This window comes from Cydia splendana, chromosome 4 (assembly GCF_910591565.1).
Source record: "Cydia splendana chromosome 4, ilCydSple1.2, whole genome shotgun sequence".
Lineage (NCBI taxonomy): Eukaryota > Metazoa > Arthropoda > Insecta > Lepidoptera > Tortricidae > Cydia > Cydia splendana.
The window spans coordinates 6,230,089-6,257,858 of record NC_085963.1 but is presented as its reverse complement, the minus strand read 5'-3'; the positions used below and the strand labels follow the sequence as shown (position 1 = coordinate 6,257,858).

General features: G+C 40.0%; 2 protein-coding genes across 2 annotated transcripts; one reads left to right on the top strand and one right to left on the bottom strand.

Moving 5' to 3' along the window:
* The first annotated feature begins 2 nt into the window (after positions 1 to 2).
* On the top strand, positions 3 to 24,634 carry LOC134789733 (gamma-1-syntrophin). The gene is made up of 14 exons (XM_063760366.1): positions 3 to 482; positions 3,268 to 3,411; positions 4,687 to 4,846; positions 6,355 to 6,480; positions 7,153 to 7,268; positions 7,568 to 7,706; positions 7,814 to 7,884; positions 8,306 to 8,422; positions 9,853 to 10,011; positions 10,146 to 10,391; positions 21,881 to 21,996; positions 22,679 to 22,769; positions 23,354 to 23,474; positions 24,013 to 24,634. Exons 1-13 carry the CDS (start codon positions 447 to 449, stop codon positions 23,465 to 23,467), a joined length of 1,635 nt encoding a protein of 544 aa, XP_063616436.1. The 5' UTR covers positions 3 to 446; the 3' UTR covers positions 23,468 to 23,474; positions 24,013 to 24,634.
* LOC134789582 (potassium/sodium hyperpolarization-activated cyclic nucleotide-gated channel 1-like) lies at positions 15,519 to 20,848 on the bottom strand. Its single transcript, XM_063760152.1, has 5 exons — positions 20,757 to 20,848; positions 19,512 to 19,739; positions 16,442 to 17,501; positions 16,289 to 16,375; positions 15,519 to 15,692 (listed from the first exon to the last, which is right to left on the bottom strand). The coding sequence occupies exons 1-5, from the start codon at positions 20,846 to 20,848 to the stop codon at positions 15,561 to 15,563; spliced, it is 1,599 nt and encodes a 532-aa protein (XP_063616222.1). The 3' UTR covers positions 15,519 to 15,560.
* Positions 24,635 to 27,770: the final 3,136 nt, after the last annotated feature.

Sequence of the window (27,770 nt, the reverse complement as noted above, 5' to 3'; positions counted from 1 at the left end):
TGCTCGCTCCATCGCATTCGTATTGTAGAGTAGGGATTTCTATTTAATAATAGGTCATAATGATTGTTTTTACTTAGTAAACAATGTCTATCAGATCAACAATATCGTTAGCAAACACCTAGAGTAGATTAACGATGATGTCTAAGTGGCAAATATTTGAAAAACCGTGATTTATGTGTTGTTTTGGTGCCAGTCACTTATATTGATTTATCGTAAGCCAGTGACCTGTTTTTCGTGTTATAAATGTGTTACTCGTAAATAATTAATGAAATCATTAGAAAAAGGCCTGAGGATCATTGAAGATGACTTTCTGACAATAATATCAACGTAATACCTAGTTATAAATGAGAGAAAGCTGTGAACATGGGCACGAAATCTGAATTTTCTAAACAGTGTTAAAATTTTTCTAAATTATTGTTATTTTGTTATGGTGTTCTTGTTTTAACATGATGACGCCAATTGAAGAAAATAAAGATGACAAGGTAAGTCTTAATAATAACTTTTAACTTAATATTATAAATGGGGTGAAATAAATAATAATTAAAAACACATAGGTACTTAAAAATCATGAGTATAAATTAAAACCAAAAATGAAATAAAACCTAATTCAAATGTAATAAGGGGCTGTCCATAAATTACGACATCGATTTTTGACGATTTTTGACCCCCCCCCCCCTATAATCATCCAAAAATCATGCTTCAAATGACCCCATTTCCTCCTACTTTATGCTACCGTCAAAACCTAATTCAAATGTAATAAGGGGCTGTCCATAAATTACGTCATCGATTTTTGACGATTTTTGACCCCCCCCCCCCCCTATAATCATCCAAAAATCATGCTTCAAATGACCCCATTTCCTCCTACTTTATGCTACCGTCATCCGATGTCCAGACCCCCCCCCCCCTAATTTGAAATGACGTAATTTATGAATAGCCCCTCAGCAGTTACAACAAAGTATTTTAAAACTCTTATTTTAAATTTTATGTTTGTAATAATTTGTGTATAGCCAAAACCAATTAATTAATCAATGCGGTATAAAAAAGAGGCAAGTTAAGAAATTTGGATTTTAGTTTTTTGTGGCAGGCTTCAGATTAACATCATCTATGAGTGCAGATTTATATCCAAAATCTTAGAGCTTGTTCCCACTTGCCGGATGTTGGGCCCAGATTTTAATCGGATGTCCCAGTCGCAGGACATTTTATATGAAGATGGTCACACTTGCCCAACATCGATTTTCTATGCCACTGAGACATCCAATTAAAATCTGGGCCCGACATCCGACAAATGGGAACGGGCTCTAGACTTTAGCATAAAGTATAGAAGAATTATTTGAGTATTTTACCACCCTTGAGTAAATCTTAAAATGTGAATACAAACAAATCAAACTCAATTATGTTGCCAGTTTTGAAGTGAATAGTTGCAGGCCAAACTTTACAAAGCCAATATCTAAGAAATACCCAATTAGAATTTGTTTATTTCTCCTACATATTTTTCTGTTATCAATTTCATGAAGTGTTATTTTAATACACTAAAATGTAAATTAGAAAATTGAATTAAGAACTTGCTCCTTTTTTGAAAGTCAGTTAAAATAGGTAGTGTGACAAGATAATGCTAATGGTTAATGGCATTGTCTGGTCTGGTAAACTATTTCTCTTATCAAAGAAATATGTTAGCTATTGTTGTATAACAGTAACACATTCTTATACATTAGCTGGTCTAAGCCAAAAGTACCAAGACTATACAATTTAAATTTGTCATGGTCTAAGATCCCACATGTATGGTCGACCTTCACCAATCTGTCTGACAGATGAAACTATGAAAATATGAAAGAAAATATGTTCCAGAACATAAATAAATAGGGTTGCCTAAAGAAATATGGTCAAGGCTAATTTTAATAAATTTTTGAAAAGAAATTTTTTTTCGGCAAATTTCACCGATTTGTCTGACGAACGAAATAAGTTTCAATGGAAAGTATACAACTTGTACAATATAAATCAACTTTTTTTTATAAAGTGAATATTTTAGGAAATAATCGCTTCGAAAGAAACAAAATGTACGTGGTTTTTTTTTTCGTGTCAACCCTATGGTGGGGGATGTTTTTGGAAAGGTTTTTCAAAATGAATAGGGGTTTTAGAAGAACATTTTTTGATAAAGTGAATATTTTCGGAAATAATCGCTTTGAAAGAAACAAAATGTGTGTGACAATTTTTTTATCGTTTCAACCTCATAGTGTGTGTGGGGTGTCGTTGGATAGGCCTTTCAAAATAAATAGGGGTCTTTAAACAACATTTCTTGATAAAGTGAATCATTTCGGAAATAATCGTTTAGAAAGAAAAAAAAAGGTTTTTCCTTCTAACTTTTGAACCATCTGTCCAAAAAATATGAAAAAAATCATGAAAATAATGCTTAAAAAACTAAATCAATTAAAATGAAAACAAACTTGATCAGTTAAGCCGTTTATGAGTTATTGCTAAAAGTCTTCCCTTCTTATTTTAATTAAAATCCTGGCAACCCTTATTTGTGACCGGATTTTCGCAGGCAACCCTATACCATTGTATTTGCAATAAAATTACCATCATTTTGATGTATAATTCAAGCGTCAAACAGATGAGTGCAATTATCGATATAAAATCACCTCTTTAAACACGGCATCACGGCAACCACATAATAGTGACCGGAAAAAGATAGGCAACCTAGTTGATTTATATTGTACAAGTTGTATACTTTTCATTGAAAATTATTTCGTCCGTCACACAAATCGGTGAAATTTGCCGAAAAAAAATTATTTTCAAAAATTTATTAAAAATAGCCTTGACCATATTTCTTTAGGCAACCCTATTTATTTATGTTCTGGAACATATTTTCTTTCATATTTTCATAGTTTCATAGTTTCATCCGTCAGACAGATTGGTGAAGGTCGACCATATGTGGGATCTCCTACTATCAGACAATGGATTCAAAATACAATGAAATGAAGTTCTTTTCTAGGCTTCTGGGCAGCTAAATGTAAAAAATGCATTTACGTTTAACATTGACCCAATGGTCACCAACAATTTTTTTTTAATTTACTTTAATTATTAGTAACCTATGTATGGGTACCATATTTCAACTCAATCAGTCCACTAGTCTCGAAGCAAATTGTAGTAACACACACAATCACAAATGGTAAGGACCCTGTTTTTTCCTATGGTTATGAAACCCTAAAAAATGATTAAATTTTTTAAAATAAATCATATTTTAAAAACTAAAAGTGTCCATACTTTTAGATCCGCGTGGGCATGGTGCAAGTGTCGGACGGGAAGTCGCGGCCGCGGCCTGCGCGTCTCGTGCTCAGTATGGACGCAGTGACGGTGCAACGAGAAGTACCTGTTGTTGTTCCCGTGCGGGACAAGAACGTGCCTCATGCTAGGGTGAGTTCCTATTTGTATTCTGTACCTGGTTAAATGCTCAATATGAACGCAGTGACGGTTCAGCGAGAAGTATCTGTTGTGGTTCCCATCATTCCCACGCAGGACAAGAATGTGCCTCATGCTAGGGTGAGTTCCTATTTGTATTCTGTACCTGATTAAATGCTCAATATGAACGCAGTGACGGTTCAGCGAGAAGTATCTGTTGTGGTTCCCATGCAGGTGATGCAGGACAAGAATGTGCCTCATGCTAGGGTGAGTTCCTATTTGTATTCTGTACCTGGTTAAATGCTCAATATGAACGCAGTGACGGTTCAGCGAGAAGTACCTGTTGTGTTTCCCATGCGGGACAAGAATGTGCCTCATGCTAGGGTGATTTCCTATTTGTATTCTGTACCTAGTTAAATGCTCAATATGAACGCAGTGACGGTTCAGCGAGAAGTATCTGTTGTGGTTCCCATGCGGGACAAGAATGTGCCGCATGCTAGGGTGAGTTCCTATTTGTATTCTGTACCTGGTTAAATGCTCAATATGAACGCCGTGACGGTTCAGCGAGAAATACCTGTTGGGGTGCCCGTGCGGGCTAAGAACGTGCCTCATGCTAGGGTGAGTTCCTATTTGTATTCTGTACCTGGTTAAATGCTCAATATGAACGCAGTGACGGTTCAGCGAGAAGTATCTGTTGTGTTTCCCATGCAGGACAAGAATGTGCCTCATGCTAGGGTGAGTTCCTATTTGTATTCTGTACCTGGTTAAATGCTCAATATGAACGCAGTGACGGTTCAGCGAGAAGTATCTGTTGTGGTTCCCATGCAGGACAAGAATGTGCCTCATGCTAGGGTGAGTTCCTATTTGTATTCTGTACCTGGTTAAATGCTCAATATGAACGCAGTGACGGTTCAGCGAGAAATACCTGTTGAGGTGCCCGTGCGGGCTAAGAACGTGCCTCATGCTAGGGTGAGTTCCTATTTGTATTCTGTACCTGGTTAAATGCTCAATATGAACGCAGTGATGGTTCAGCGAGAAGTATCTGTTGTGGTTCCCATACAGGACAAGAATGTGCCTCATGCTATGGTGAGTTCCTATTTGTATTCTGTACCTGGTTAAATGCTCAATATGAACGCAGTGACGGTTCAGCGAGAAATACCTGTTGGGGTGCCCGTGCGGGCTAAGAACGTGCCTCATGCTAGGGTGAGTTCCTATTTGTATTCTGTATCTGATTGAATACTTGAATGAATAATTGCTTAAATGTTATTAAATTAACACTCTTATTTCCAGGAGCGCATGGTTCAAATAACCCGGCAGAAGGTTGGCGGCCTTGGACTCAGTATAAAGGGTGGAGCGGAACACAAGCTGCCCATCCTCATATCCAAGATATACAAGGACCAGGCGGCGGACCAAACAGGGCAGTTATTTGTTGGTGATGCAGTTATTAAAGGTGAGGATATTGTGTCTAACAAACATTCTGTATTTTGAATAAAGGCTTAACGCTCGTAGCGTCTAACTAAGCGTGTAAATCTAAGCTTACATACTCTAGTTTAGCGCGCTCTCACACCTGCGCGTCATTAATCATCATCTTCCTCGCGTTGTCCCGGCATTTTGCCATGGCTCATGGGAGCCTGGGGTCCGCTTGGCATCTAATCCTAGGAATTGGCGTGGGCACTAGTTTTTACGAAAGCGACTGCCATCTGACCTTCCAACCCAGAGGGTAAACTAGGCCTTACTGGGATTAGCCCGGTTTACACTTTATTTTTGTCGAACGATTCAGATGTCAGACTCATATGACGAACTAAAATTTAATACAAAATGCGGTCAAGTTTTTACAAACTACTCGCCGCACTTCTTAACTTGGCTGTTACAGACTCTGCGATTTTAGCTACTACATGTCTTGTAAATTACCCCTGCAATTAATGTACCAATTTGAACACGTGAGATTAAAAAAAGTTGTTTGTCAATAACTATATCGGGAAACCGCGATACTGCATTGAATTCTATTCTAAAGAGCTACTAGAAGCGACTACATAATATTTCCATTAAAACGAGTCTGCTCCGCACTTTTGCTTGTTACAAGTTATGCATATTTTAAGCTTTTCCAATTTCAGCCGCTTTAATACCTACCTACTATTTTCCAATTCCAACTTTTTTAACAAGTTTAAACTGAGAAGCTCCCAGACTTTTCAAATGCAAATTGCTTCCTAGTAGGATTGAATTAGACAGGACGTCTGGCGTAATTGGGGGCAATCAAGCCCAGACAGACTTCTAATTGCTCAACTAGTATCTTGGCCAAATGAGCGCACAATAGTTTCGCAATTGTTCCTGTACGAAATAGGAAATTTTATACATCTTTAAAACAGGCTGTTCTCGATTCAATTGCTTTTTTTATTCACCCCCGAACTCCGCCATTCTCATTGATCGACGAGTGTGACTTGGCGTTGTTGCCAAAAATCGGCTTCCATATTATTGCTTTAAATTTTGCAGTTATAAGTATAAACTTAACACATTCAACACCAAGAACCCGACTGTCGGGTACACTGTTCGTAGCGACTACGCGCTACATACGACGAAACCGTGGCTACGCGCTACGAGCGTAACCCGTAGCACTTAGTGGTATTGAATGTGTTAAACAAATTAATTTGTGTCCTATTTATAAGTACCTATGGGTATGATTATGATTAAAAAAGAAACAATTTTAGTTAGGTAGTAAAGTAAATACCTAAGGTGGTATACCAGAGCAAAGCTATAAAATAACAAGCTAATGCTGTGTGCTGCTGAAGTTTGCACTCAGCTGTAAATGTAAATGAAATAATTTAGGAAATTATTCGGTCTTCTTCGCAAAAATATCTTGTACTTATTACAATTTCTATTTGTCTAAGCAATAGCCCGTGCGTGTATTTAATTGTTTTTTACAGCAAAAAAATACTAAAGAATCATTTCTTTGTTATTCAGTAAACGGCGAGTACATCACAGCCTGCTCACACGACGATGCCGTCACCATTCTAAGGAACGCGGGTGATATTGTCGTCTTGACGGTCAAGCACTACCGAGCAGCCACGCCTTTTCTACAGAAACAAGGTACCACGCTACCTCTGAACACTTTCTCCGTGATTATAGTGGTGGCAAGTACGTTACAGCTTAGTCAAGTCACAGTCACGAAGATATCGCTATCTATGAACTTGGCTGGACAGTCTAGATGTTATTATACTACAGGACGCAGGCGTCATTCATGCCTCGACGATCATTACCGATCGGTCGACCTTTCAAGGTTCAGTAGTTTCACTACACATTGTCTTGATGTTATACGTCCTTAAGTTAACACTTATCGCCTACGATCAGAGAATACGCTCAGCGGGTCGCTGGCAGTGAATGTCATAAGTTCATGCCGCTGACGGCATGCTGCCAGAAATATTGCATCGACATACTTACCCGAAACATAATGACTCGGCATCGGCAGTGAGCTTTTACCTTTGGTAAATCTGAATTCCGGCTACGTGCATGCATGTTGCTATGGGTAAACACTCACTACTTATGCCTCTACCCTACTAGGGTTCCTACCCTTGCTGCATGAGCAATTTGCGGCGATAAATCTGAATGCCGATTACGTGCATGTTGCTATGGGTTAACACTGCTTATGCCGCTGGTGTTCAACCTCGGACAATGACTGATGGCGTTTTCAGACTCTTAAATTTCTCCTGATTATTACTTCCCGCATTATTATTTGTTCTTTATTATATCCGTAATTTCCAGCGGACGGCGCGTCGGACACAGACAGCAGTACGGGCGACGAGCACCCGTCCCTGCACGGCAAACCTGTCGATGCCAATTGCAACGAGAAGGCTGAACAGACTAATGGCGGATGGCAGGTACAATCAGTAATACTATTCGCACCTTTGCATACAAACTTCTATGAGGGGGGGGGGTCACTTTACTCTGCAGCTAACTCTACACTCGCTCGCTTGCACTCGGATTCACTCGGATAAGATACAGAATCTAAGCTTTCAACTTCGAATTACACATTTCTTCGGTAATATAAGTTTCGCAGATTGGAGCATCAAGTTAAGTTTAAGAAAAATAATGAAATTCGGACCGGCACTTGTGGCCATATAGGAAAAAAAATATAAATTTTGCGATTTACTGATTTACTGTCGTATAAACATTTCAGACGGCGTGGGGAGAGGAGGAGAGCTCCCGGCCCGGCAGCGCGGCAGGTTCGCTCCGCTCGCGGCCGTCGTCGGTGGCGTCCGACCGACTAGGGGCCGACCACATGCAGGGAGCTAAGGAGTGGAAAGACGTAGTTTCGGGTATGTGTTTCGGCACCAGTGTGAAAATCTCCTAATACATACGTTTAAAACTTGACTATTGGAAATCGGTACCAACAAAACCCAATCATGATTGTTTTTGTTTTCAGTACCTTTAATGATGGGATATGTCACAAGATATGTCTTCGGAACGGACAAGCTAAGGCCAGGCGCTTTTGAAGTAAGAACGAATAAACTTTTTAAATTTTTTTAATAACAACTTTAATGTGTACTTAGAAGTTTGGACAGGAAAGCGGACCCTGGCGCTAGGCCGGGAAAACGCTAGGTTGAAGAAGAAAAACAAAAACTTTAATAATGTACCATTAACAGCAGTCTAGCCCTCACAACAAGACTGAGTAAATGTTAAATACCTCGTGTGCCATTTGAGAGTAACGTGAACTAACTTCTCGAGTCTGAAAGACCTGGGGCCGATTGCATAACAACTTGTAAGAGACTTTCGCTAATATTATTAAGTTACAAGTTGTTATGCAATCGGCCCCTGAATTGTCCAGCCAAAAAACGACATTGGAGTTTTAAATGTTTTGCTGACCCGGTGTCCAGTCAGTGGGACTCAAGGAATTATATGTCCTTTACATTGTCAGGTTCGCGGCGCTCGGCCACAGATCACGACGGGCGTCATACACGCGGAGGACCCCGCGGCGCTGTCGCAGTGGCTCAAGAGCATATCCGACAACATCGTCGGCCTCACCAATCTACAGGTATTATACCTTGTTTAATGGACTTTCAACTTTATCCTAATAATCATAAAGTGTACATTATATCATGGGGGTCAAATACATCAGTATAATAGGCGTTATAACTTGCCGTTTCAAATTTTAAATATCTTCGATTCGATTTTTTTTCCCCGTTTTAGCACATGGACAATGTCGCTGAGTGCGATCGCGTTAATGCGTAATAATAGGGAATATTAGGCAAAGCCAATGGACCAATAGGCAAACGTAGAGTTGGAAGACCTTACATGCGATGGTCGGACGACATTGCAAAAATCGCTGGACAAAAGTGGACTCTAACAGCACAAGACAGATCTAACTGGCACTCTCTGGAGGAGGCCTTTACCCGAGAAGGGGTTCTTGCTACGTAGGAAATTAGGAATATGCTTATTGGTATTTTAATTTAATTTTTTGTGAAAAATAATGACATTACGAATTATTATTTATTACTATTTTACTATCATAATTATAATGTTTATTCCTCTTTAAACTAAGTTGACTTTGTAACTACTTTGCAAGAAATAAAAGGCTTTTTATTTTATTTATTTTATTTTATTTATTATTAGGCAAAGCTCTGCGTAGGTGGCACCTTTGTGGCACATACAGTAAACAAACCACATTGACACATCACACGTCACGTCAATCACATGGCCTACCGCGAAACAAGAAAATCTAAATTTCGTTATCTAATCTCTCTATCACTCTTGCATATTCGAGCGATAAAGAGGCAGATAACTAAATTTCGATTTTCGCGTTTACCGGTAGGCCCTTGTTAACAAACCGCCTTGATGCATCAATGTCATATTTTATTGTCTGTGAAAACTTGTCAAAAAACAGTTTAAGGCACAGTATGTATAAGTTAGTCTATGAATTTACTGAGTCGGTAGTGCTGCACTCTGGCGGCAGAACATTGCAGTAATATCCCCTATTATTTACGAAAAAATAGGTTTTACAGTACATACATATGGATGGCCCTTTAATTTTTCGACGTTGTCACGTAATGTGCTTATTATAGCACCGGTGTCGTAACGTAGCACCAGATGTACTGTAAAACTTCTAATTACCTATTCCGATCTATGGGTCCGAGCATCATCACGTTTCATGACCGTATCATTGAGAAAAAAATACATCACTCCATACATCAGTTTTGGTACATCAAAAAGACTATTATTTTCATAGTCGACATCTAGCATCGAGTAGCGGAATTATCAGTATTTTAAGTAGCAGTAATAGTACTAACAAGTGACAATAAATAGATGTAGCTCCGACCGGAAAATCGCACTATGTAGACTATGAAAATAATAGTCTTTTTGGTACCAAAACTGATGTATGGAGTGAGCACTCTTGTCTTACTACATATATTTCTCTATGACCGTACATTTAAAGAAGTGTGTATCGAATTATTTGTTCTGTCGTAGATGAAGCTGTTCAACCGGCAGTTAGCCGTAGGCGAGCGCATCGAGTACATGGGGTGGGTGCACGAGGGCGTGCTGTGCGGCGCGCAGCCGTGGCAGACCTACCGGCCCAAGTTCCTGCTCCTCAAGGGCACCGACGTCATGTTGTTCGATGTTCCCCCGGTAAGGAAGCCAGGGAGCGCTGGAAATACTTGGACGAGAATCAATTCTATGTATACGGAGTTGGATATATCCCATCGAAACAGGCTGATGAACAGGATGTTAGGAGGACTTACACCTAATTTTTTTGTCCCCAGATGAATATCGCCGAACTAACAAAATGTCCAGAGACCCTAAAAGTGTACCAGACCATGTTTCGCACCGTGAAAGAGAGCGAGACAGTGGACTGGCGGCAGCACTGCTTCCTCGTGCAGAGCAGCGGCGCCGGGCCCGGCGGCGGCGCGGCGGGCCCGCGCTACTTCAGCGCCGAGACCCGGCGCGAGCTGCTGCGCGTCGAGGCCGCCTGGACCAGCAACATCGTCAACTCCGTCACCAGGCTGCAGGTACGGTAGAGCGGGACGGCAGACTGGCGGCACTGCTTCCTCGTGCAGAGCAGCGGCGCCGGGCCCGGCGGCGGCGCGGCGGGCCCGCGCTACTTCAGCGCCGAGACCCGGCGCGAGCTGCTGCGCGTCGAGGCCGCCTGGACCAGCAACATCGTCAACTCCGTCACCAGGCTGCAGGTACGGTAGAGCGGGACGGCAGACTGGCGGCACTGCTTCCTCGTGCAGAGCAGCGGCGCCGGGCCCGGCGGCGGCGCGGCGGGCCCGCGCTACTTCAGCGCCGAGACCCGGCGCGAGCTGCTGCGCGTCGAGGCCGCCTGGACCAGCAACATCGTCAACTCCGTCACCAGGCTGCAGGTACGGTAGAGCGGGACGGCAGACTGGCGGCACTGCTCGCGTGCCGCGGACCGCGCAACTACAGCGCGCGGGAACTGATCTGAGTCGAGGCGGCCTGGACCGGGAACTTGTCAATTCTGTCACCAGGCTGCACTGGCGGCACACTGGTGGTACTGCTTGCTCGTGTAAGCACGGCCCCGGCGACATCAGGTACAGTAACAGTTTGAAAATAGTAGATTTTAAAACATAAAAAGTAGACACAACAAGAGCATAAAACAACCCATTTCACTTGAGGCGATTTCGCGATCTATTTCGAGCGAAGCGAGGAGTATATCAATATACTCTTAGGAGAATAATATTCTGAACTGGTGGTGGTGGTATTAGTACTACCACCACCAGTCCAGTTCAGAGTATTATAGTATAGTATTAAAATATTAATGCTTATTTTATGGTACCTATTTTAATATACCCGCTGGTAACATAACAAAGGACCATGGGCAAATTTGTATGGAGCCTGGACCCAACGCCAACAGAAATGAGAGTAAGGTCATTAGATAGGTATTTCTATGTACTTCATTTTGTTCTATGGGCACCAAGCGGAATTCCATTGCAGAACTGAGATATTGGTAGTTTTGCCAAAATGTCGTCACCCTTATTACTTAGGCAATAGAGACTGAGTAAGTAAATTAATTGCTGCAGGGTAGATGTTCGCGCACCGCCGGACGAGCACACCGAATGATTTGCCGCGCTAGCCCGGCGGTGGACTCTATTGCCTAGGTAATAATGGTGACGACATTTTGACTAAAATACCAATTACTCAGTTCTGCAATGGAATTCCGCTTGGTGCCCATAGAACGAAATAAAGTACAGAGAAATACCTATCTAATGACCTAACTCTCAACTCTGTTTGTTTTGGGGCAATTTTGACGCTTAGTCCTTTAGGAGTCGATTGCTGTCAATAAAGGTCTTAACAGATGATTTTTACTTTATACACTAACATAACGTATGCGGAGTGAAATTTGGACAAAGTTTGTATATATAAAATATAAAAACACAAAAATCTAAATAAAAAATATGTGTTGTCAATGTAAAGTCAATATATCTGTCAATCAGTTTGGTAAGTCTCATAAAGATTGGGTGTTTAATTTTGTAATTATGGTAAATCAACAAGAACGCCGTCGTCAAACAGTATGTAATTTCTATAGTAGCCATCCCCTATGGCCGAAATCAAAGGTGGTGGAACATTTTGTGCAAATGGGTGAGAGTCGAAGCACTATTTACAATATTCTGGCGTCCTTTGCCTTGAAGAAAACCACTGCTAGAAAGCCTGGTTCTGGAAACTATTCCAGCTTGAGCAAGGTTTCTGAGAGAGCTCGATTTAAGAAAATTACGGCCGGCGGTGTCGCAAAATCTTATACAGAGCTCGGAAGAAAATTTAAAACTGACGGCAAAACTGTTAAAAAATATCTTAAAGACATGGGCATCGATAAGCGATGTAGAAAAGTTAAGCCCACTGTCTCTGAAAACCAAGAAATCACTCAGAAAGTACGGCTGCGTAAATTAGTCAAAGAAATATTTTACGCTAAAAACAATGTCACTTGCGTTATGGATGACGAGTCATATTTCACATTAGATGGAAACGAGTGGCAAGGCAATTACTATTTTGAGAACACCAATGGTCCAAACGATGCGAACGTGAAATATGTTGAGCATACAAAATTTCCTAAAAAAGTTTTGCTATGGCTTGCCATCAGTCGACGCGGAATGTCTAAGCCTGTATTCTTTGAGTCAGGTTTAGCTGTGAACGCCGACCGCTACATAGAGCGGTGTTTGCCTGAAGAGAAAATGTAGTGTTTTGGCCAGACTTAGCCTCAAGCCATTATTCCAAAAAAACCCTTAGCAAAATGGCGGAGTTAAACATCCCATACGTACCGAAGACATCAAATCCACCTAATGTTCCGCAACTTCGCCCTATAGAAGATTTTTGGGCAAATCTAAAGAGGCGAGTATATTGCAATAATTTTCGTCCCAAAAATGGACAGAGTTTGATTCGAAAAATAAAATCGGAGCTGAATAAAATGCCGACATCTGTGTAAAGCATCTCGCATGGGAGTAAACATAAGTAATTTTAGTATTACCGTACAGAAAATAAACTTTCTACAAAACCGAAGTTTGACAGCGATTCAGGGACGACCCTAATAATTGCTCGGAGCAATGCTGATCCGAACGAAGCCTAAAATGCCCGAAAGGAACAGTTTCGCCCCCTGGCACGAGTCAGCTATATATTTTTCACGCCACTGTTCGGAAATGTGGCAATAGATGGTCTAAAACCAAGCTGGAAAGTAGGCAATAGCTGTAGCACCTGAACCACCACTACTAGAATGTTTCATTGTTATCATCATCTGTCATTTGTGACGGTTCGCTACAGCAATGAGTATCATTTAATTTAAAACATAAAAATCAATAAAAGGTCTTTTTTGGCGCAACTTTTTCATTCAAAAATAAAATTAGGTTATTTATAGGATCAATTTCTTGTTTAAAAAAAAAAGAAATGTCAAAACCATTCATAATTCATTCAGTCAGTTCTATCAGTTCACGCTTAAGGCGTTTTTTACTTTTGTAGCTGTTTGTGGTTTATTTAGCAAAAACGCTTCTAAGTTTAGAGTCTGTTTGAAGCAAACAACAGAAAAACGCCACTTAAAAGTGATAAAAAAAGTAAAAAAGGCGGGATCAGAAAATATTTACTGAATTGGATAGTGTAAATTGAGTTTGACTAAAAAATACAAAAAAACACGTATCTACACTCGCTATAAAAATGACGAGTTCTTCTAGTGAAGAAAATTATATTCTTACGCTGACGCCTACCGAAATTCAAGAGACAGCACAGGCAGTGGCTAGTAATTTGCTACCAGAGAAATCGCGGGCTAGTACCTACTTATAGTTATGCAAATCTTTTCTTATTTCCTCGCAGTAGTCGTGAAAAGCACTATGTAATGCCTCGGCCGGAAACGCTAAAGATGGACTCGTATTATTTGAGGGCCTCCACTAACGTGTCGACCCTCAAACTCACTCGTCCATCTTTTAGTGGTTTTCCGTCCTCTCCTACAATGTACTATGTAAGAAAATTCAATAGCTATGGAAATAAATGTGACTAATAGGGTATTGTACTGTATTTAAAATAAATTATTTTACACCGTGCATGGAATAAAGCACCAGATAATTATTAGAAAAACACAGATAGGAGTTATTTTTAAAAACAACTTCTATTTAATAAATCTGATGGAAATATGAAAAGTAGGTGAGATGACCGTTGCGTCACGATGTAATGTTTCATATAAATTCCATATTAGCAAATCGTTTTGACAGTTCTAAAAAAGTAACTGATTTGACTAGTAGGAAAATACCCTATTCATGAAGTAGTTATTGTTGTGTTCGGCCGGGGAAGATTCGCGACACGGAGCGGCGGTGGTTCTCCGTCAAGCGTTGTTGTATTTGCGGATAAAGCTGGATGCACGCAGCGAAGTCTGTATTCGATAAACTGGAAAGAATAGTAACAATTAGGGCTCATATGCACTGGCATTTGCAACCGCATTACGCCGTATTGACAAGCTTCACCTGTCTGTATGTAATCAAAGCTTACAAACTAAATAAGACCCACATCCGATTATAAGAGCGTTTTCACATTGTCGGATCCGATATCGCATGTTGGAAGGAAGTAAAATGTAAGAAATGTGTGTTTCTCCGTATTTATTTATAAGTAGTAATTTATACATTTAATGAAGCAAGATTACTAATAAACGATAATCAACACAAAACCTGACTTAATGCCAATGGCACTCTCCTGCAGCTGTTTTTGTCATAGGTGCCTTCCGGCATCCGATATCGGAAAGGCGCTTTCGATAAACTCTGCCATGTCGGAGCCCCCCGTTAGCAGTCCGACCGATAATATTTGTCTGTGGTGTAGGCGTAATGTTTATTGTAGTGTGCGTGACCGCTAAAGACGGCGCCCGGGCGCGCCTTATCGGCCTGACTTTGGGGATGTAGGATCCTACATCCGATATCAGATCGGACAATGTGAAAACGCTCTTACATTATTAGAGCGTTTCTTTTATTTTTTGCCATTTTTATATATTGTGACCTTTTTTGCCACTTTTGTGTTATTTCTACTCAGAATCACGAGCTCTTTCGATCCTAATGGATTAAAAAAATGTCCCAAAGTTTTTTCCTATTGTGTTACCATTTCCCCATACACTTTGTATGGCGGTAATAAAAAGGAAACTTTGAAGAATGTATGGAAATTTTAGGACACTTTTTTTCTCCTATAAGGATGAAAAGGGCTCGCGATCCTGACTAGAAATAAGTTTTTGGCAAAAATTTCATTTTTGGTACAAGCTTTTATCGCCGACTGTACTTTTCTTTCCACAGGCAACTAATACTCATCGAGACAATTCTAAAAACCCCTAACACAATTACGTTTCGTTGTTTTATCACAGGGTTCCTATGGCCACCTCCTGTCTCCATCATCAGATCAGCTCGATGACACCATAATATTGCATTGTCACCCGACTTACGTATGTATACAAAATTTCAGCTCAATCGGAAACCGGGAACTGGATCAAATTTAACTTGCAAGATTTGATTACACACAGACAACGGTCAGGTGAAACTAAATAAAAGCTTGTAATAACACAAAAGTGGCAAAAAAGGTTACAATATACAAAATGGCAAAAAATAAAAGAAACGCTCATTAACCGCCAAAAGGCCGAGGTCGTCTCTAGGCCCTCCGTCGCGGTTATCATACGCACTGACCTTTAGCAAAGTAACTTTAAACCTTTGCTAGTAATATACTTGGGCTGCTAACGTGTATATCTCGCTTATCTCAAGCGCAGTGGCCGTCGTCGTTGCCGGCTCGTCGGGACGCAACAGTGCAGCCTCGCCGAAATGTGCTCCGTCGTTTAAATGTTGTACCTACAAACGGGTTTGTTAAATACAGCATACTCTACGCGAGGCGAGAGCTGCTCTGATAGACGTAATGCCTGGACGCTGTACCCTACATAATAAACCTGACCTGCTAGCATCAGTTGCGTTCTCGCGCGCGAATCCATACATCTAGGCCGACTTCAAGTATAGACTCGCAGGAGAACGCAACTCATGCTAGAAGATCTGAGGGACTAACACGTCTTTCCGCGACTCGACTTATGAAAAGATACATACTTGGAAGTGCCCGCGACTACTTTTCCGGCAACAGGAAACCAAAATCAAAAAATCAGTACAAAGTCTAAATGTAGTGGAATGGTCACCAGTGACATGACTGGGGAACAGACTCGCGTGTGAATACTAGGCTTTAAAATTGGAATAAAGGTGTAAAGTGTCATTCTATGGAACTTGCTGACTATGTAAACAAACTGCCATATTGAAATTGTCTTTGAATGATGAATTTACTGGTGACTTTTGTTTACATAGTTAGCAAGTTCCATAGAATGACACTTTAGCTAATGACATGCGCGTTAAAAATGTATAATTAGAATTACTCTTTACTTTTTATTTTCCTTTGTTATGTTTACCTCTCCGCCGTGTTCATCTGTAAACACCACAGTCCCATAATAAATGAAATACATGCTCTCAATCAAGTGCCCGCGTTTTATCACCTCCTAAAACGTAAAAAGTGTTATAACGAATATTTAAATAATTCATACAAAAAGATGATTGAACAGTACCTGTCCTGGAAGAAAGACTTCTTGCTTAAGTTTAAATATGATAGTGTTAATCAGCATAACTGGAAACCCTTTAAACAGCGGCACAGTCACAACTAGTCGCCGGCATGTATGCATGTTGATATCTTGCTTAATATGTTCGTTGATAGTATTCAGGATATGATTCTCGTCCATATAACTTCCACCAAACTTATAATTGATGTACAATCGTATTTTATTCTGCAAAGGTTTCGGCACGCGTTTGATGCTCATGTATTTCTCTAAATCCTTCATTGCGCCGTCGAATATGAAATTTGATTGCGAACACAAAATTAAACGAAGGACGGTCATGAAGCAATATGTTAAGAAGATTAGGCTGAAGATGTCCGTAATGCAATTTTGGATCATCTCCGGCATGACGTGGTTCCGCACCGGGGGCACATAACCCACGCCGAAGCACCTTCCGCATACAAAGTATAGATTAGTGATGTATTTGGTGAGCGGGTCCACCCTAGGATCGACGTTTAAACGATTTAGCCACTCTGCCTCCGCCTTCCCTAAGTTATTAAGGTCATAGTAATGTACGCAGATCACCGGCACTTGATACTGCCAATAAGTCATCCAATTAAAAAAGTATACGAGTCTGATGATGACCGTAATAATGACAGTGCAGAAATAGGGGACTTCAAGCTGTTCCATTATAGATTCACGTATCTTTAACAATGATCTGTATCTGAGAATCAGTTTCGTTGGCTGAAAAACTGTGTGCGAAGGGTACCGACAGTCACTGAAAGGCTGGTAAAGTTGCCACGGTACAGCAGCGATCAAATCTATGAAGAAAGGGCCTTTGATGTACCTGCATGCAATCTTTCTGGGCTCGAGAACAATTTCTTTGTTGTTCTCGTCATTGTAGCCCGAACAAAAGTTGATAATGATCTCACAGAATGTCAAGAAGTCTGCTGCCAAGATTAAAGGGTTCGCTGGGTTTGGACCTAAAATAAAAACATATCGCACATATGATGCTATTTCTTTAATGTGAAAATCAAGATTTGTTTGTAAAAACAACAAATCTACACTGACAAATCTGAAAGACATTAATTTATTAGAAGTATTAGAACAAAGTCAATTATTTTTAATCTACACTGGAAATTGTTTTTATTGCCTTTAACCAAATTTTTTTAATGCGGTTGGTACTATAAGGGTCGGTTGCACCAAACTGTTCGTATCGTTAAAGAGTTCGCTAAATTTTGATGTATGGAAAGTTTCATAGTAAAGCGCCGGGGCGCGCTGGCTGACGTTGATCAGTCTGTCAAATGTGGTTGGTGCAACTGGCCCTAAATACGAGTATAGGTACCCACTTTGTCTACTAGGTCTACAAGGAAAGACGTCTCACAGACAAGCATGAGGTGCTAGCTCGTTGGTCAGGGCACTTTAAAGACGTCTTAAACCCTGTCACTCAAACTGTTGATTTAGCCTACATACGGACCTTGAAGAATCAGCCTTTATCGGAAAACCTTGCTTTACCTCCGGACTACGACGAATATATAGCGGCAGTGAGGAAACTTAAAAATACTAATACTATGACTATGAATAATAAGACACCAGGATCAGAAAGCCTTCCCGCAGAGATCTATAAGTACAGCGGATCAAACGTTAACAACAGGTTGCTCCAACTCTTTTTGCGTTATATTTCTCCACAGTGCTTGAAGACTCGCTCCTTGGATGCTCTGGACAAGTAGAACTAAGCGTTCGTTCTGACAAAAGTGTATTCGACCTAACTCGTTTCAAGTCTAAAACGAAAGTCAAAAAGCTCTCCGTTCTCGAGATTCTCTATGCCGACGACGTTTGCTTAATGGCCGATAGGGAGGCGCTTCAATCCTTGGACATGGATGCTCTGCAAAGGTCGTGCCTTAGATTTGGCTTAATAATAAGCATATCCAAGACTCAAGTGCTAAAACAACCAGCCCGTAATTGCGAAGCGGACACTTCCAATCTAACTATAGAAGGGAAACCCCTAACCGAAGTGTCCTCTTTCAAATCTGAAAGGATAACAGAGTAGCCTCCGAGATCCCATCTAGGATTGCTAAAGCTGCGTCCACTTTCGGTCGGCTAACGCATCGTGTCTGGGGATCGCATGATCTAAAACTGCAGACAAAGTTGTCGGTGTACAAAGCCATGGTTCTTCCGATTCTTTTATATGCATCGGAAACATGGTGTTTGTACAAAGGCGACATTCGCTTGCTAGACACGTTCCACTTACGTTGTCTACGTTCCATTCTGCGTATAAGATGGCAAGATCGCGTCCCCAACACTGAAGTACTTCGTCGTTGTAAGATGCCTGGCATGGAGGCGCTCTTGATGAAGGGTCAGCTAAGGTGGTGTGGGCATGTTTGGCGTATGAGTGATTGCAGACTACCGAAAGCCGTCTTCTATTCCCAGCTATCAGCTGGTAAACGGAACCGAGGTGGGCAGCACCTACGTTACAAGGACGTGCTTAAGCGCCACCTAACTGCCTGCGGTATACCACCTGACAAATGGGAGGAGTATGCTTCCCTGCGGCCAGAATGGCGTTCTCGTGTCAAGACGAGCGTAAAGAACTTTGAAGACGCTCGTCTCACTGATCTTGATGCGAAACGTCAGATACGTAAATCCCGGCCGAACCCCTCTTATAATTACACCTATAATATGTCTGGTCAACTTTACTGCCCCACCTGCGATAGAATTTTTAAGCCAAGCTTTGCAAGCCACATTCGAGCTCACGCTCGTAACTAGCTAGGGTCGCCGTTGCCGATTACGGCATGGATAGCTATATATATATGTTTGATTTGTATCATGGTATAATAATATACTCCGCCTGGTACTCCATTCCCGTCTTTTCTAGGTCACCTAACTGACACGGGCCTACGTCATCATGCGACAGCGCTATATGATAATATGCGATAGCGCTATATATAGCGGCCATGTTGTTGTGACGTAGGCCCGTGTCACTCTGGGAATGGAAGACCATGTTTTATTAGACTATGATTTGTATCTGTTTTTTAATGACTATACAATAATAAAAAAGTTAACGTAGAGAATAAAATTGGTTAAGTACTTACAAGTAAGAAACACCTGCAACGGCGCGTATAACCCGGAGAAGGCGTTGACCACCCACAGGAAGCACTCGAAGTAAAACTTAGCCGGGCTGTACGGGTGCCAGATGAACCAGTGTCCCGAGGCGATCTGCCGCTGTCGCTCCAACTCTAGGCCCTTGCGGCTTCTCAGGAACACGACGGTGCCGTAGTGCCAGTCGCAAGGTAACAGGAGGTTACGCATACGACTCCTACGTACAATTTTATCGTTGAGCTTAGAGGTTCATTTAGCGGTTTTGGGATTGAGAACTTACAACATCAAGGAGCATTTAAAATAAAATTTTATACGGTTGCTAAGTGAACCAGTGACCCGAGGCGATATCTGCCGCTGCCACTCCAACTCTAAGCTCTTGCGGAACACGATCGTGCCGTAGTGCCAATCGCAGGGCAACAGGAGGATAGGCATAAGAGTTCCACGTACAGCTTGTTTGTTTGTTGCTTCTCATGTCGAAGTCGTCTGAGAATTTTCACTTACAGCAATACAAAAGGACGTCGAGGAGTTTCTTATTTCGCTTAGGTCTAGTATTCCTATTAGACAGATTTGGAAAAATTTAATACTTACGTAATACTTCGCTCTGCAACTTAAGTATCATTTGATATTTACCAGTCGCTTTTCGGTGAAGATAAACATCGTGAGGAAACTGGGCAATAGCCTAGTTTACCCTCTGGGTTGGAAGGTCAGATGGCAGTCGCTTTCGTAAAAACTAGTGCTTATGCCAATTCTTGGGATTTGTTGCCAAGCGGACCCCAGGTTCCCATGAGCCGTGGCAAAATGCCGGGACAACGCGAGGATGATGATGACTTAGTTCTGCGACTACATCCGTATGCGTCTAGGCAAAGATCTTTACTCAAGACTGCTATAATCAGACATTATCAAAGGCTTTATGAAGTCCACTATCGTGCACAGCGCGATGCACATAGCTTTAAAATTGTGTCATGTTCGATGGAAAGGTCTCGCGTTCATGCGTAACGTGTGCCGCAGTGTGTTTCTGCCTAAAATTAGGTACCTATTATCTAGATTAGGAGTGCATGGGTAACTGTGTGTAACTCGGTGTGCCGCAGTAGGCCCCGTGCATGAACTATATGGGGCAGCATATGAGCCGTCAGATTTTCGGCAGACCGCAGACCCTCCAACGCGTACGTTCCCTGTAGTTTTCTGCCTTAAGTTATTAGGTACCTATTATCTAGATTGGGAGTGCATGGGTAACCTTATACGTTGACAGTAGTTGGCCGTTGGGTGTAGTTCGTCCTCATAGACCGTTGGCTTAGGCAGCATGCACGCATGCTTCGTGTTTTCCATCTTCTTACAATTTTTGAAATCAGATATTTCGATGCAAATTACTCGGCTTTATCTGCGACTGTCGTAATGACACTGACGGATACTTTAGTTCATTTGTGGTATCGGTGAAAAAAAGTTTGAAATAGACTTTTAGAACTTCAAAACTAGAGTTAGACCAAGAAAAACTTCTATGAAATTATGACGTATAAATAACACTTGCACTGCGTGGGCTATCAAAATCGCTGCAGACTTTTCTTGGTCTAACTCTAGAAACTTCTACATTTCGATTGATCACTGCTACGATTTCAACATTAATTTACCTACCGTTTTGCTTTATAGTCAGACCGTAAAAAGTCAGCGCAGCGATTTTGAAAGCCCGCGCAGTGCAAGTGTCATTTTAAACGTCAAACTTCTATGAAATTATGACGTATACATAAGGGGCTGTCCATAAATTACGTCATCGATTTTTGACGATTTTGGACCCCCCCCCCCTATAATCATCCAAAAATCATGCTTCAAATGACCCCATTTCCTCCTACTTCATGCTACCGTCATCCGATGTCCAGACCCCCCCCCCCCCTAATTTGAAATGACGTAATTTATGAATAGCCCCTAACACTAACACTGCGTGGGCTATCAAATCAGCTGCAGACTTTGTTTGGTGCGACTCTAGAGTCTGTTCGAAAAGAGAAGAGTCGTGGAATCCATACGTTCTACGACTCTTCTCCTTCCGCACACACTCTATAGTTTACGTAACAATGTTATACAAATTGCCTTTACAATTTTACAGATCTTGCATCTTTTGTTTGAATAAATATCAAAAGTTTTGATGTTAGAGTCTTGCAACCTGACCGTATCTATCCATGTGTGCGTTGCCGGCAATGAATCGTCGATTCTTTTAACCTTTTGAACGTCGCGCGTATCGTGCGCGCCGCGTCACCGTGAACCTTGCTGAAATGCACTAAGGTTGATATTGGTCTGTAGCCGCGCGCGTCAGTTGACGTCTTCGGTGGTTAAAAGAAGGTTTTACCTAAATTGGCATGTATTTGGCAGAAAAAGACGTTCACGGTGGTGCACGGCGGGCGAGCAGCGGGCCTGACGTTGGACTGGTCGTCGGGGTTCTCGCTCAGCGAGGGCACACCCGGCGCGCCGCCAGTGTGGGCCTATAGGTAAGACTTTCACAATTTTCACACTTAGTTAAAAAAATTACTAATAACTAAGGGAAATTCTAATTGTGAAGAATTATAAAAAAAATCAAAACGCGAATATATGACGACATATCTCAAACGTCGGACGTAATTAGATTTTATTAAAATCCATTTAGAAAAAAATCGTTCTCACTCTAACCTAACAGATAATTTTAGCCTTGACATAATTTAACCTTTTGAACGCCACAGACGGCAATTGACGTCAACGCAAAATCGTGACAGCGACGCCAAAGACGGCATTTGACGTCGATCGTTTTTTGATGAAAATCTACTGAAAAACACCCCACTTTTAGGTTGGCATTATTTATTCACAAAACTAAATTTTACCCCGTGGCGTCAGTGGCACGGCAAATGGATGCGCCGTTTGGCGTTCAAAAGGTTAAAGTGTCTTGTAAGGCCCAATGTGAATTTGTGTGTGTGACAATGTACACTCCGTTTCAATCTAATTACAACCTCTCATATACGAAATAAAGTAGCATTTATTTTGTGTCATTGCTTTCTCAAACAAACGAAATTCATCTCAATTTACTATACAACGAGGTCCAAATTAAAAATAGGAAAACTAAACCTCAGCCTAACATAACATTGTGGCCACAATTTCTGTTGACTATCCGAACTCATTTGTGTTTTTGTATTTGTTCAGGTTCTCACAGTTGAGGGGCTCGAGTGACGATGGAAAGTCGAAGCTGAAACTACATTTTCAAGACGCTGAGACCAAGGTCATAGAAACAAAGGTAGGGCAATGTAATTGGAACTCTATAATAAATCATAAACTATTTTAAAGAAACTATTCTGCTTCATTTTGTGGCACATGCACAAATAGGCGTGATTTGATATTGCATGACGTCGTTGCGTCACTTTTGTTTGACATATTGAGAAAAGAGATGCAACTAGAGCATTTCGATAGCAAACCACTACATCTCTCTCGAAATTTGGCTACTTTTACGGTCATTGGCGCTAAACTATAAAGTCACGTTTTGTGTATTTTGCATTCGGCGTATTTAAACGTCACTATTCGAACCATTTAGCCCTTCGACCGTATAAATCCCATACATTCCAGCAACTCGAAATAAATGTATGTGTAATATATGAAGAAAAAGTGACCAAGGCCTCCAGTCACCAGGGCTCGAGCCAGCGTCCTCTGCTATCGCGGCAGGTGAGCTCCTCGGCCACCCGGGTCACGGCCGCATGGGTCGATTTTTCTAAGTGTATTCAATTACAGTTATTAATAATAATGCAGTATTTCAACAACGTTTTCATTTGTGGATGTGGAGTTCCATACTACTTTAAATTTCTAAAATTTGTTGTATGTATCCAGGAGCTGGAATGCCAGATCCTGCAGAGCCTGCTGTTCTGCATGCACGCGTTCCTCACCGCCAAGGTGGCGTCCGTCGACCCCGCCTTCCTCGCGTCCATGCACCAGAACAATTGACAGTCGGGTAATTATCACTAACTACCAAACAGCAATACTCCTAACTGTACATCGGTGGACCTTATTACAAAATGCATAAGGTCCACCGATATACAGTTAACATTGTGGCCGATGGTATCACACTAATTACCACTACAGAGCACCAACCTGTTTAGTGTTTAGTGTGACAGACTTACAGTTAGAGGTGACCGTGAGATACAGATCATAAGCATAACGCGACGAAATTAAAAACACATTTTAATATTCCTGGCAACATACCAAAAACAACCTACGTAATTTAGTCGTGTTTATTGTTGCCCACCAAGAACTGGTGGGTACTGGGTAACAACAATACAACTACCGTTTTGACGTGGTACTCAGGATTTTTAGAAGTAGAATGACATGAAATATGACAATGACAAACAATAATAACGCTTTCTCTGTTACTCCTACTAAAAGTCCCATAAGACCATCACGTACGGTAATTTCCTTTTATACATATATTGTCATTTTTATTTGCTTTGATACGATAGTCAAATAACTAAATGTTATTTTTCCATTTTCAGAAACCAGCGACTAAACATTGACGTTTAGTCGTCGACAGCAAGATGAAGAAGACCTTAATGAGGTAAAAATAAAGCTCACTTTGCTTTGACACATTTTGTCTCGTTGAGGCGTTGTTTATCGTTTAACTAAAACTGTTACATTTTTAATTGTTTCAATTGTTAATAGGTACAATACATTTTGCTGAGTAAGCTTAGCAAAGTGGATCTTTGGACTATGGGGCAAACCTAGGGTGATACGTGTTTGTATGTACAACTTTCACACGCCTCATGTAACCAAAAAAAGTTATTTATTCTTTCTTTCGTCTATTCCAAGTACATACAAATTCGTATTAGCCTTTTGCCTTATAAACCCATCAGGGTTGTAAGTCATGTTAAATTCTGTCATAATGACAGGTAGATGTACTTTCAAGGTACCGTAAAACGGGGTCAACAGAAATCGCGGGGTGAATAGAGAAATTTTGAACTTTTTCTTTCAAGTTGTTATATTTAAAAACGTACATCTCTAAAATTAGATTTGTTGGAATGCGTATATAGTAGACTATTTATTCTTTACATTGATACCAAAAGAACTTAATCAAACTGCCTAAAAGTTAGATTTTTTTGACTCTAAAGTAAGGTCTCGCCGAGGTAAGAAATGAAGCCTGTCTGAACTTTGTTCTAGCGGTAAATGTTTTGACATTAACTAAGTAAAAGTTAGCTAACCTAGTAATATAGTATCTGTAGTACCTAAATAATAAACAATATCACCAATTTTCTCTATAATGAAGCATTTTTTTACAAAAAACTAATAACAAGCAATTTTACGTGATAAAGGGGTCAGTAGACACGCATTGGGGTGAGTAGTTACGCCATAGGGGGTGATTAGATACCACAAAGGGGTGTAGAGACACGCCTTGGGGATTAAAAGACACGAAAAAATAATTTTGTGTCAAATAGCTGTTTAACACATATACATACCATTTTCCAATAGAGTATTAACATAATAATGACCAAATTCGATGCCTATGACAACTAAAACTTAATATTTCTATTCACCCCTTTCTTGTGTCTATCGACCCCGTTTTAAGGATATGGAGAAAACAGGTAGTTTTCTTCGATTTTCTCTGAATTGGGTCGGTAATTTTTTTTTTCACAAATGCAAAATTGAAGAACTAACCAAGACTCAAAAAATGATATATTTTTTTTTACTTTTATCATTTGTATTATTGGCGAAAATCGTCCTTGAAGTTGAAAATTGTGTCTATTCACCCCGTTTTACGGTATCTTAACATTTTCAAAGGCTAGTATTATTCAAAATTTAGACAGCGAATCAGGAGACTCAGTTTTTTTTCTACAGTTATTCTAGCGTCTAACGATTTACTGTCCTATTGATATTAACACATTCAGTGCCAGCGCGAGCTACGCGCTACGAGCGTAAATGATAACAGGAAATACCGTATGTTGCGAAAAGCGCCTACGTACAGAGCACCCGCCTAGCGGGTCGTTGTCAGTGAATGTGTTGTTAAAGTAGTTTTCAAATTCATCTGAACCGGTAATAAATGTGGCTTACAATTTGATATCTCAACAGAGATTAAACATAATATTGAATTGCAGTATAGCATATGAGAGGGGCTATCCTGTTCTATGGATGCTAAATATGAACTACAATAATTATACTATGAGTTTAATCATAAAACAATATTCACCTCACCCCGCGGTCGCCCTGCTGGAGTGGTACACGACAGCATAAAGTAATGTTAAAATTCTACGTTTTTGGCTTGAAAAATTTATATCTGCGCATCATATAGCGTTAAATTGACAAAAATTCATTAATATAAAACTTTTAAAAATATTATTAGTGTTTTTTCAGATAGGTATAAACGTCAAATCCCTGCGAAATTTTGGTCAAGCATCCATGTAGAATGGGTCCATGTTTTACATCTGACTATACAGTCTTGCACGCCGGTTCAGGTTCAATTATCCTATGGCATCAATGTCGCTCGTCTTCCTTGCGATTTTCTCTACTTAAGTATACTTCAAATCTATTTTATAAGTACTTTGATTCTAAATTACCTACTCTCAAGATCTAAGATGTTTTAAAGAACAAGTAACATTGTCCGAATAGGGGATAAAAGTACTGCAACTAAAGTTATACGCGTCGGCAATATTTAATTTTCTCTAACCTCGGTTAGAAATGGAATTATTCATGGTGACGAAAGAATCGTCACTATAAATGTTCGCAAAACAAAGTTGTCCATGCATAACTTTAACTGTAGTATGTACTGTAGAAGGAACTTTGAAAGAGTCATTTATATTCAGTATTACTATATATGCTTGCTTATTTTAAGACTCGATATAACATCCGTTAGACCGATTACTTTGTTCGGTTAGTGATGTAAAGAAACGTAATGTATGTGATCACAAAGTCTAATGGATCATTTCAAAGTGGTACTTCTGTTAGTAAATTACGATCATCGAATATGTTACAATTTTACGAAGTAGTTTTATCGAAATTAAACTTTCGTGGGACATATTTTAAACTGTTTAGACAACAATCGTTTCACTCACTTGAATTTTTAGTCGCTATTGGCGACATATTGCAATTCAAGTGAGTGAAACCGTTGTCGTCTAACCGTTTTATGTAAGTTTTTTTTTAATATAATATAATTAATTAATATTATCTGTACTGTTACTTTCTAGATTTTTGATTCCATAATTTTAACATGATATTAATAAGTAGGTACCGATTATTTTTACCAAAGATTTTTAACTGAAACTCAATTGAACCAAAACTATCACGACTCGAGGTAATGACGATATTATACAATAAATTAGTATGGATTTTTGACATGTTTATAGCTGTCCTGTTTTTAATTATAAAGTGTAGTCGATTTTTACTTACTTTATAAAACGTTTCAAAATATATTTTTTGCTATCGTTTGTGGCGAGGCTATGATTTTGACTGAAATTCGAATTATATTTAAGTGTTAGATTTAACTAAGTTTTCTTATTAATCGAAATACGCCTATTATATATATTAGAGAATTTTGCGCTTGCATCATATCATTAAATTTAAGTGAAATTAAATATTGCTATATTAATTATACCTATGTTTAAAATTTATCGGAAATGAATTCATCTCATATAATTATTTGGTTGTTAAACGTTCATATTTTATCAAGATTAACAATCGGCCGGATAGAAAATGGCTTGATAAATAAAGTATTATCAATATTATTGTACTAAAATAGTCTATGTTATAATTTTGTTTATGAAGGGGTAAAATTTCCGAGGCCACAGTAATTTGCAACCAAAATGTATAAAAAATAGTATGTGAAACCATAGAATATTTTATATTGAGAAATAGTAACGCGAAGCAGCTGAAAGTGATAATATTATATGAAGTAAAATTGTTTATTGCTAGGGCTTATTTTTCGAACGGTATTAGACTAATATTATTAGCCCACGAACTGTCAAGTCGTATGGGTTACCATGGCGAGACACTAATAATAGTAATAATATTAGACTAATAGCGTTCGAGAAATAGGCCCTAGGTTGGCCTATTAAACTTTACCCGATGCTAGTAAGTACTTAGTACTCTACCTATATTTACTTATTAAGGACTTTCTTATGAATTGAATTGTTGACTATCGAGATTTTTGTGGGAGTTCAATATTTTTATTAAGTACTGTATTTTAATCGTCACAAAAAGTTATTGATAAAGTATATGTAAAGATATATGGGCATGATTTGCTAGGTAATGTTTTGTTTTGCATTTA

Coding starts and splice junctions, on each gene's coding strand:
- LOC134789582 (XM_063760152.1), bottom strand. CDS start 20,848: ATGGAAAACACGAAGCATGCGTGCATGCTGCCTAAGCCAACGGTCTAT. Junction 19,740..20,756: donor AACTACTGTCAACGTATAAG/GTTACCCATGCA, acceptor AATTGTACGTAG/GAGTCGTATGCGTAACCTCC. Junction 16,376..16,441: donor AAGTCTTTCTTCCAGGACAG/GTACTGTTCAAT, acceptor TTTACGTTTTAG/GAGGTGATAAAACGCGGGCA.
- LOC134789733 (XM_063760366.1), top strand. CDS start 447: ATGATGACGCCAATTGAAGAAAATAAAGATGACAAG. Junction 3,412..4,686: donor AGAACGTGCCTCATGCTAGG/GTGAGTTCCTAT, acceptor TCTTATTTCCAG/GAGCGCATGGTTCAAATAAC. Junction 7,707..7,813: donor GTGGAAAGACGTAGTTTCGG/GTATGTGTTTCG, acceptor TTTTGTTTTCAG/TACCTTTAATGATGGGATAT.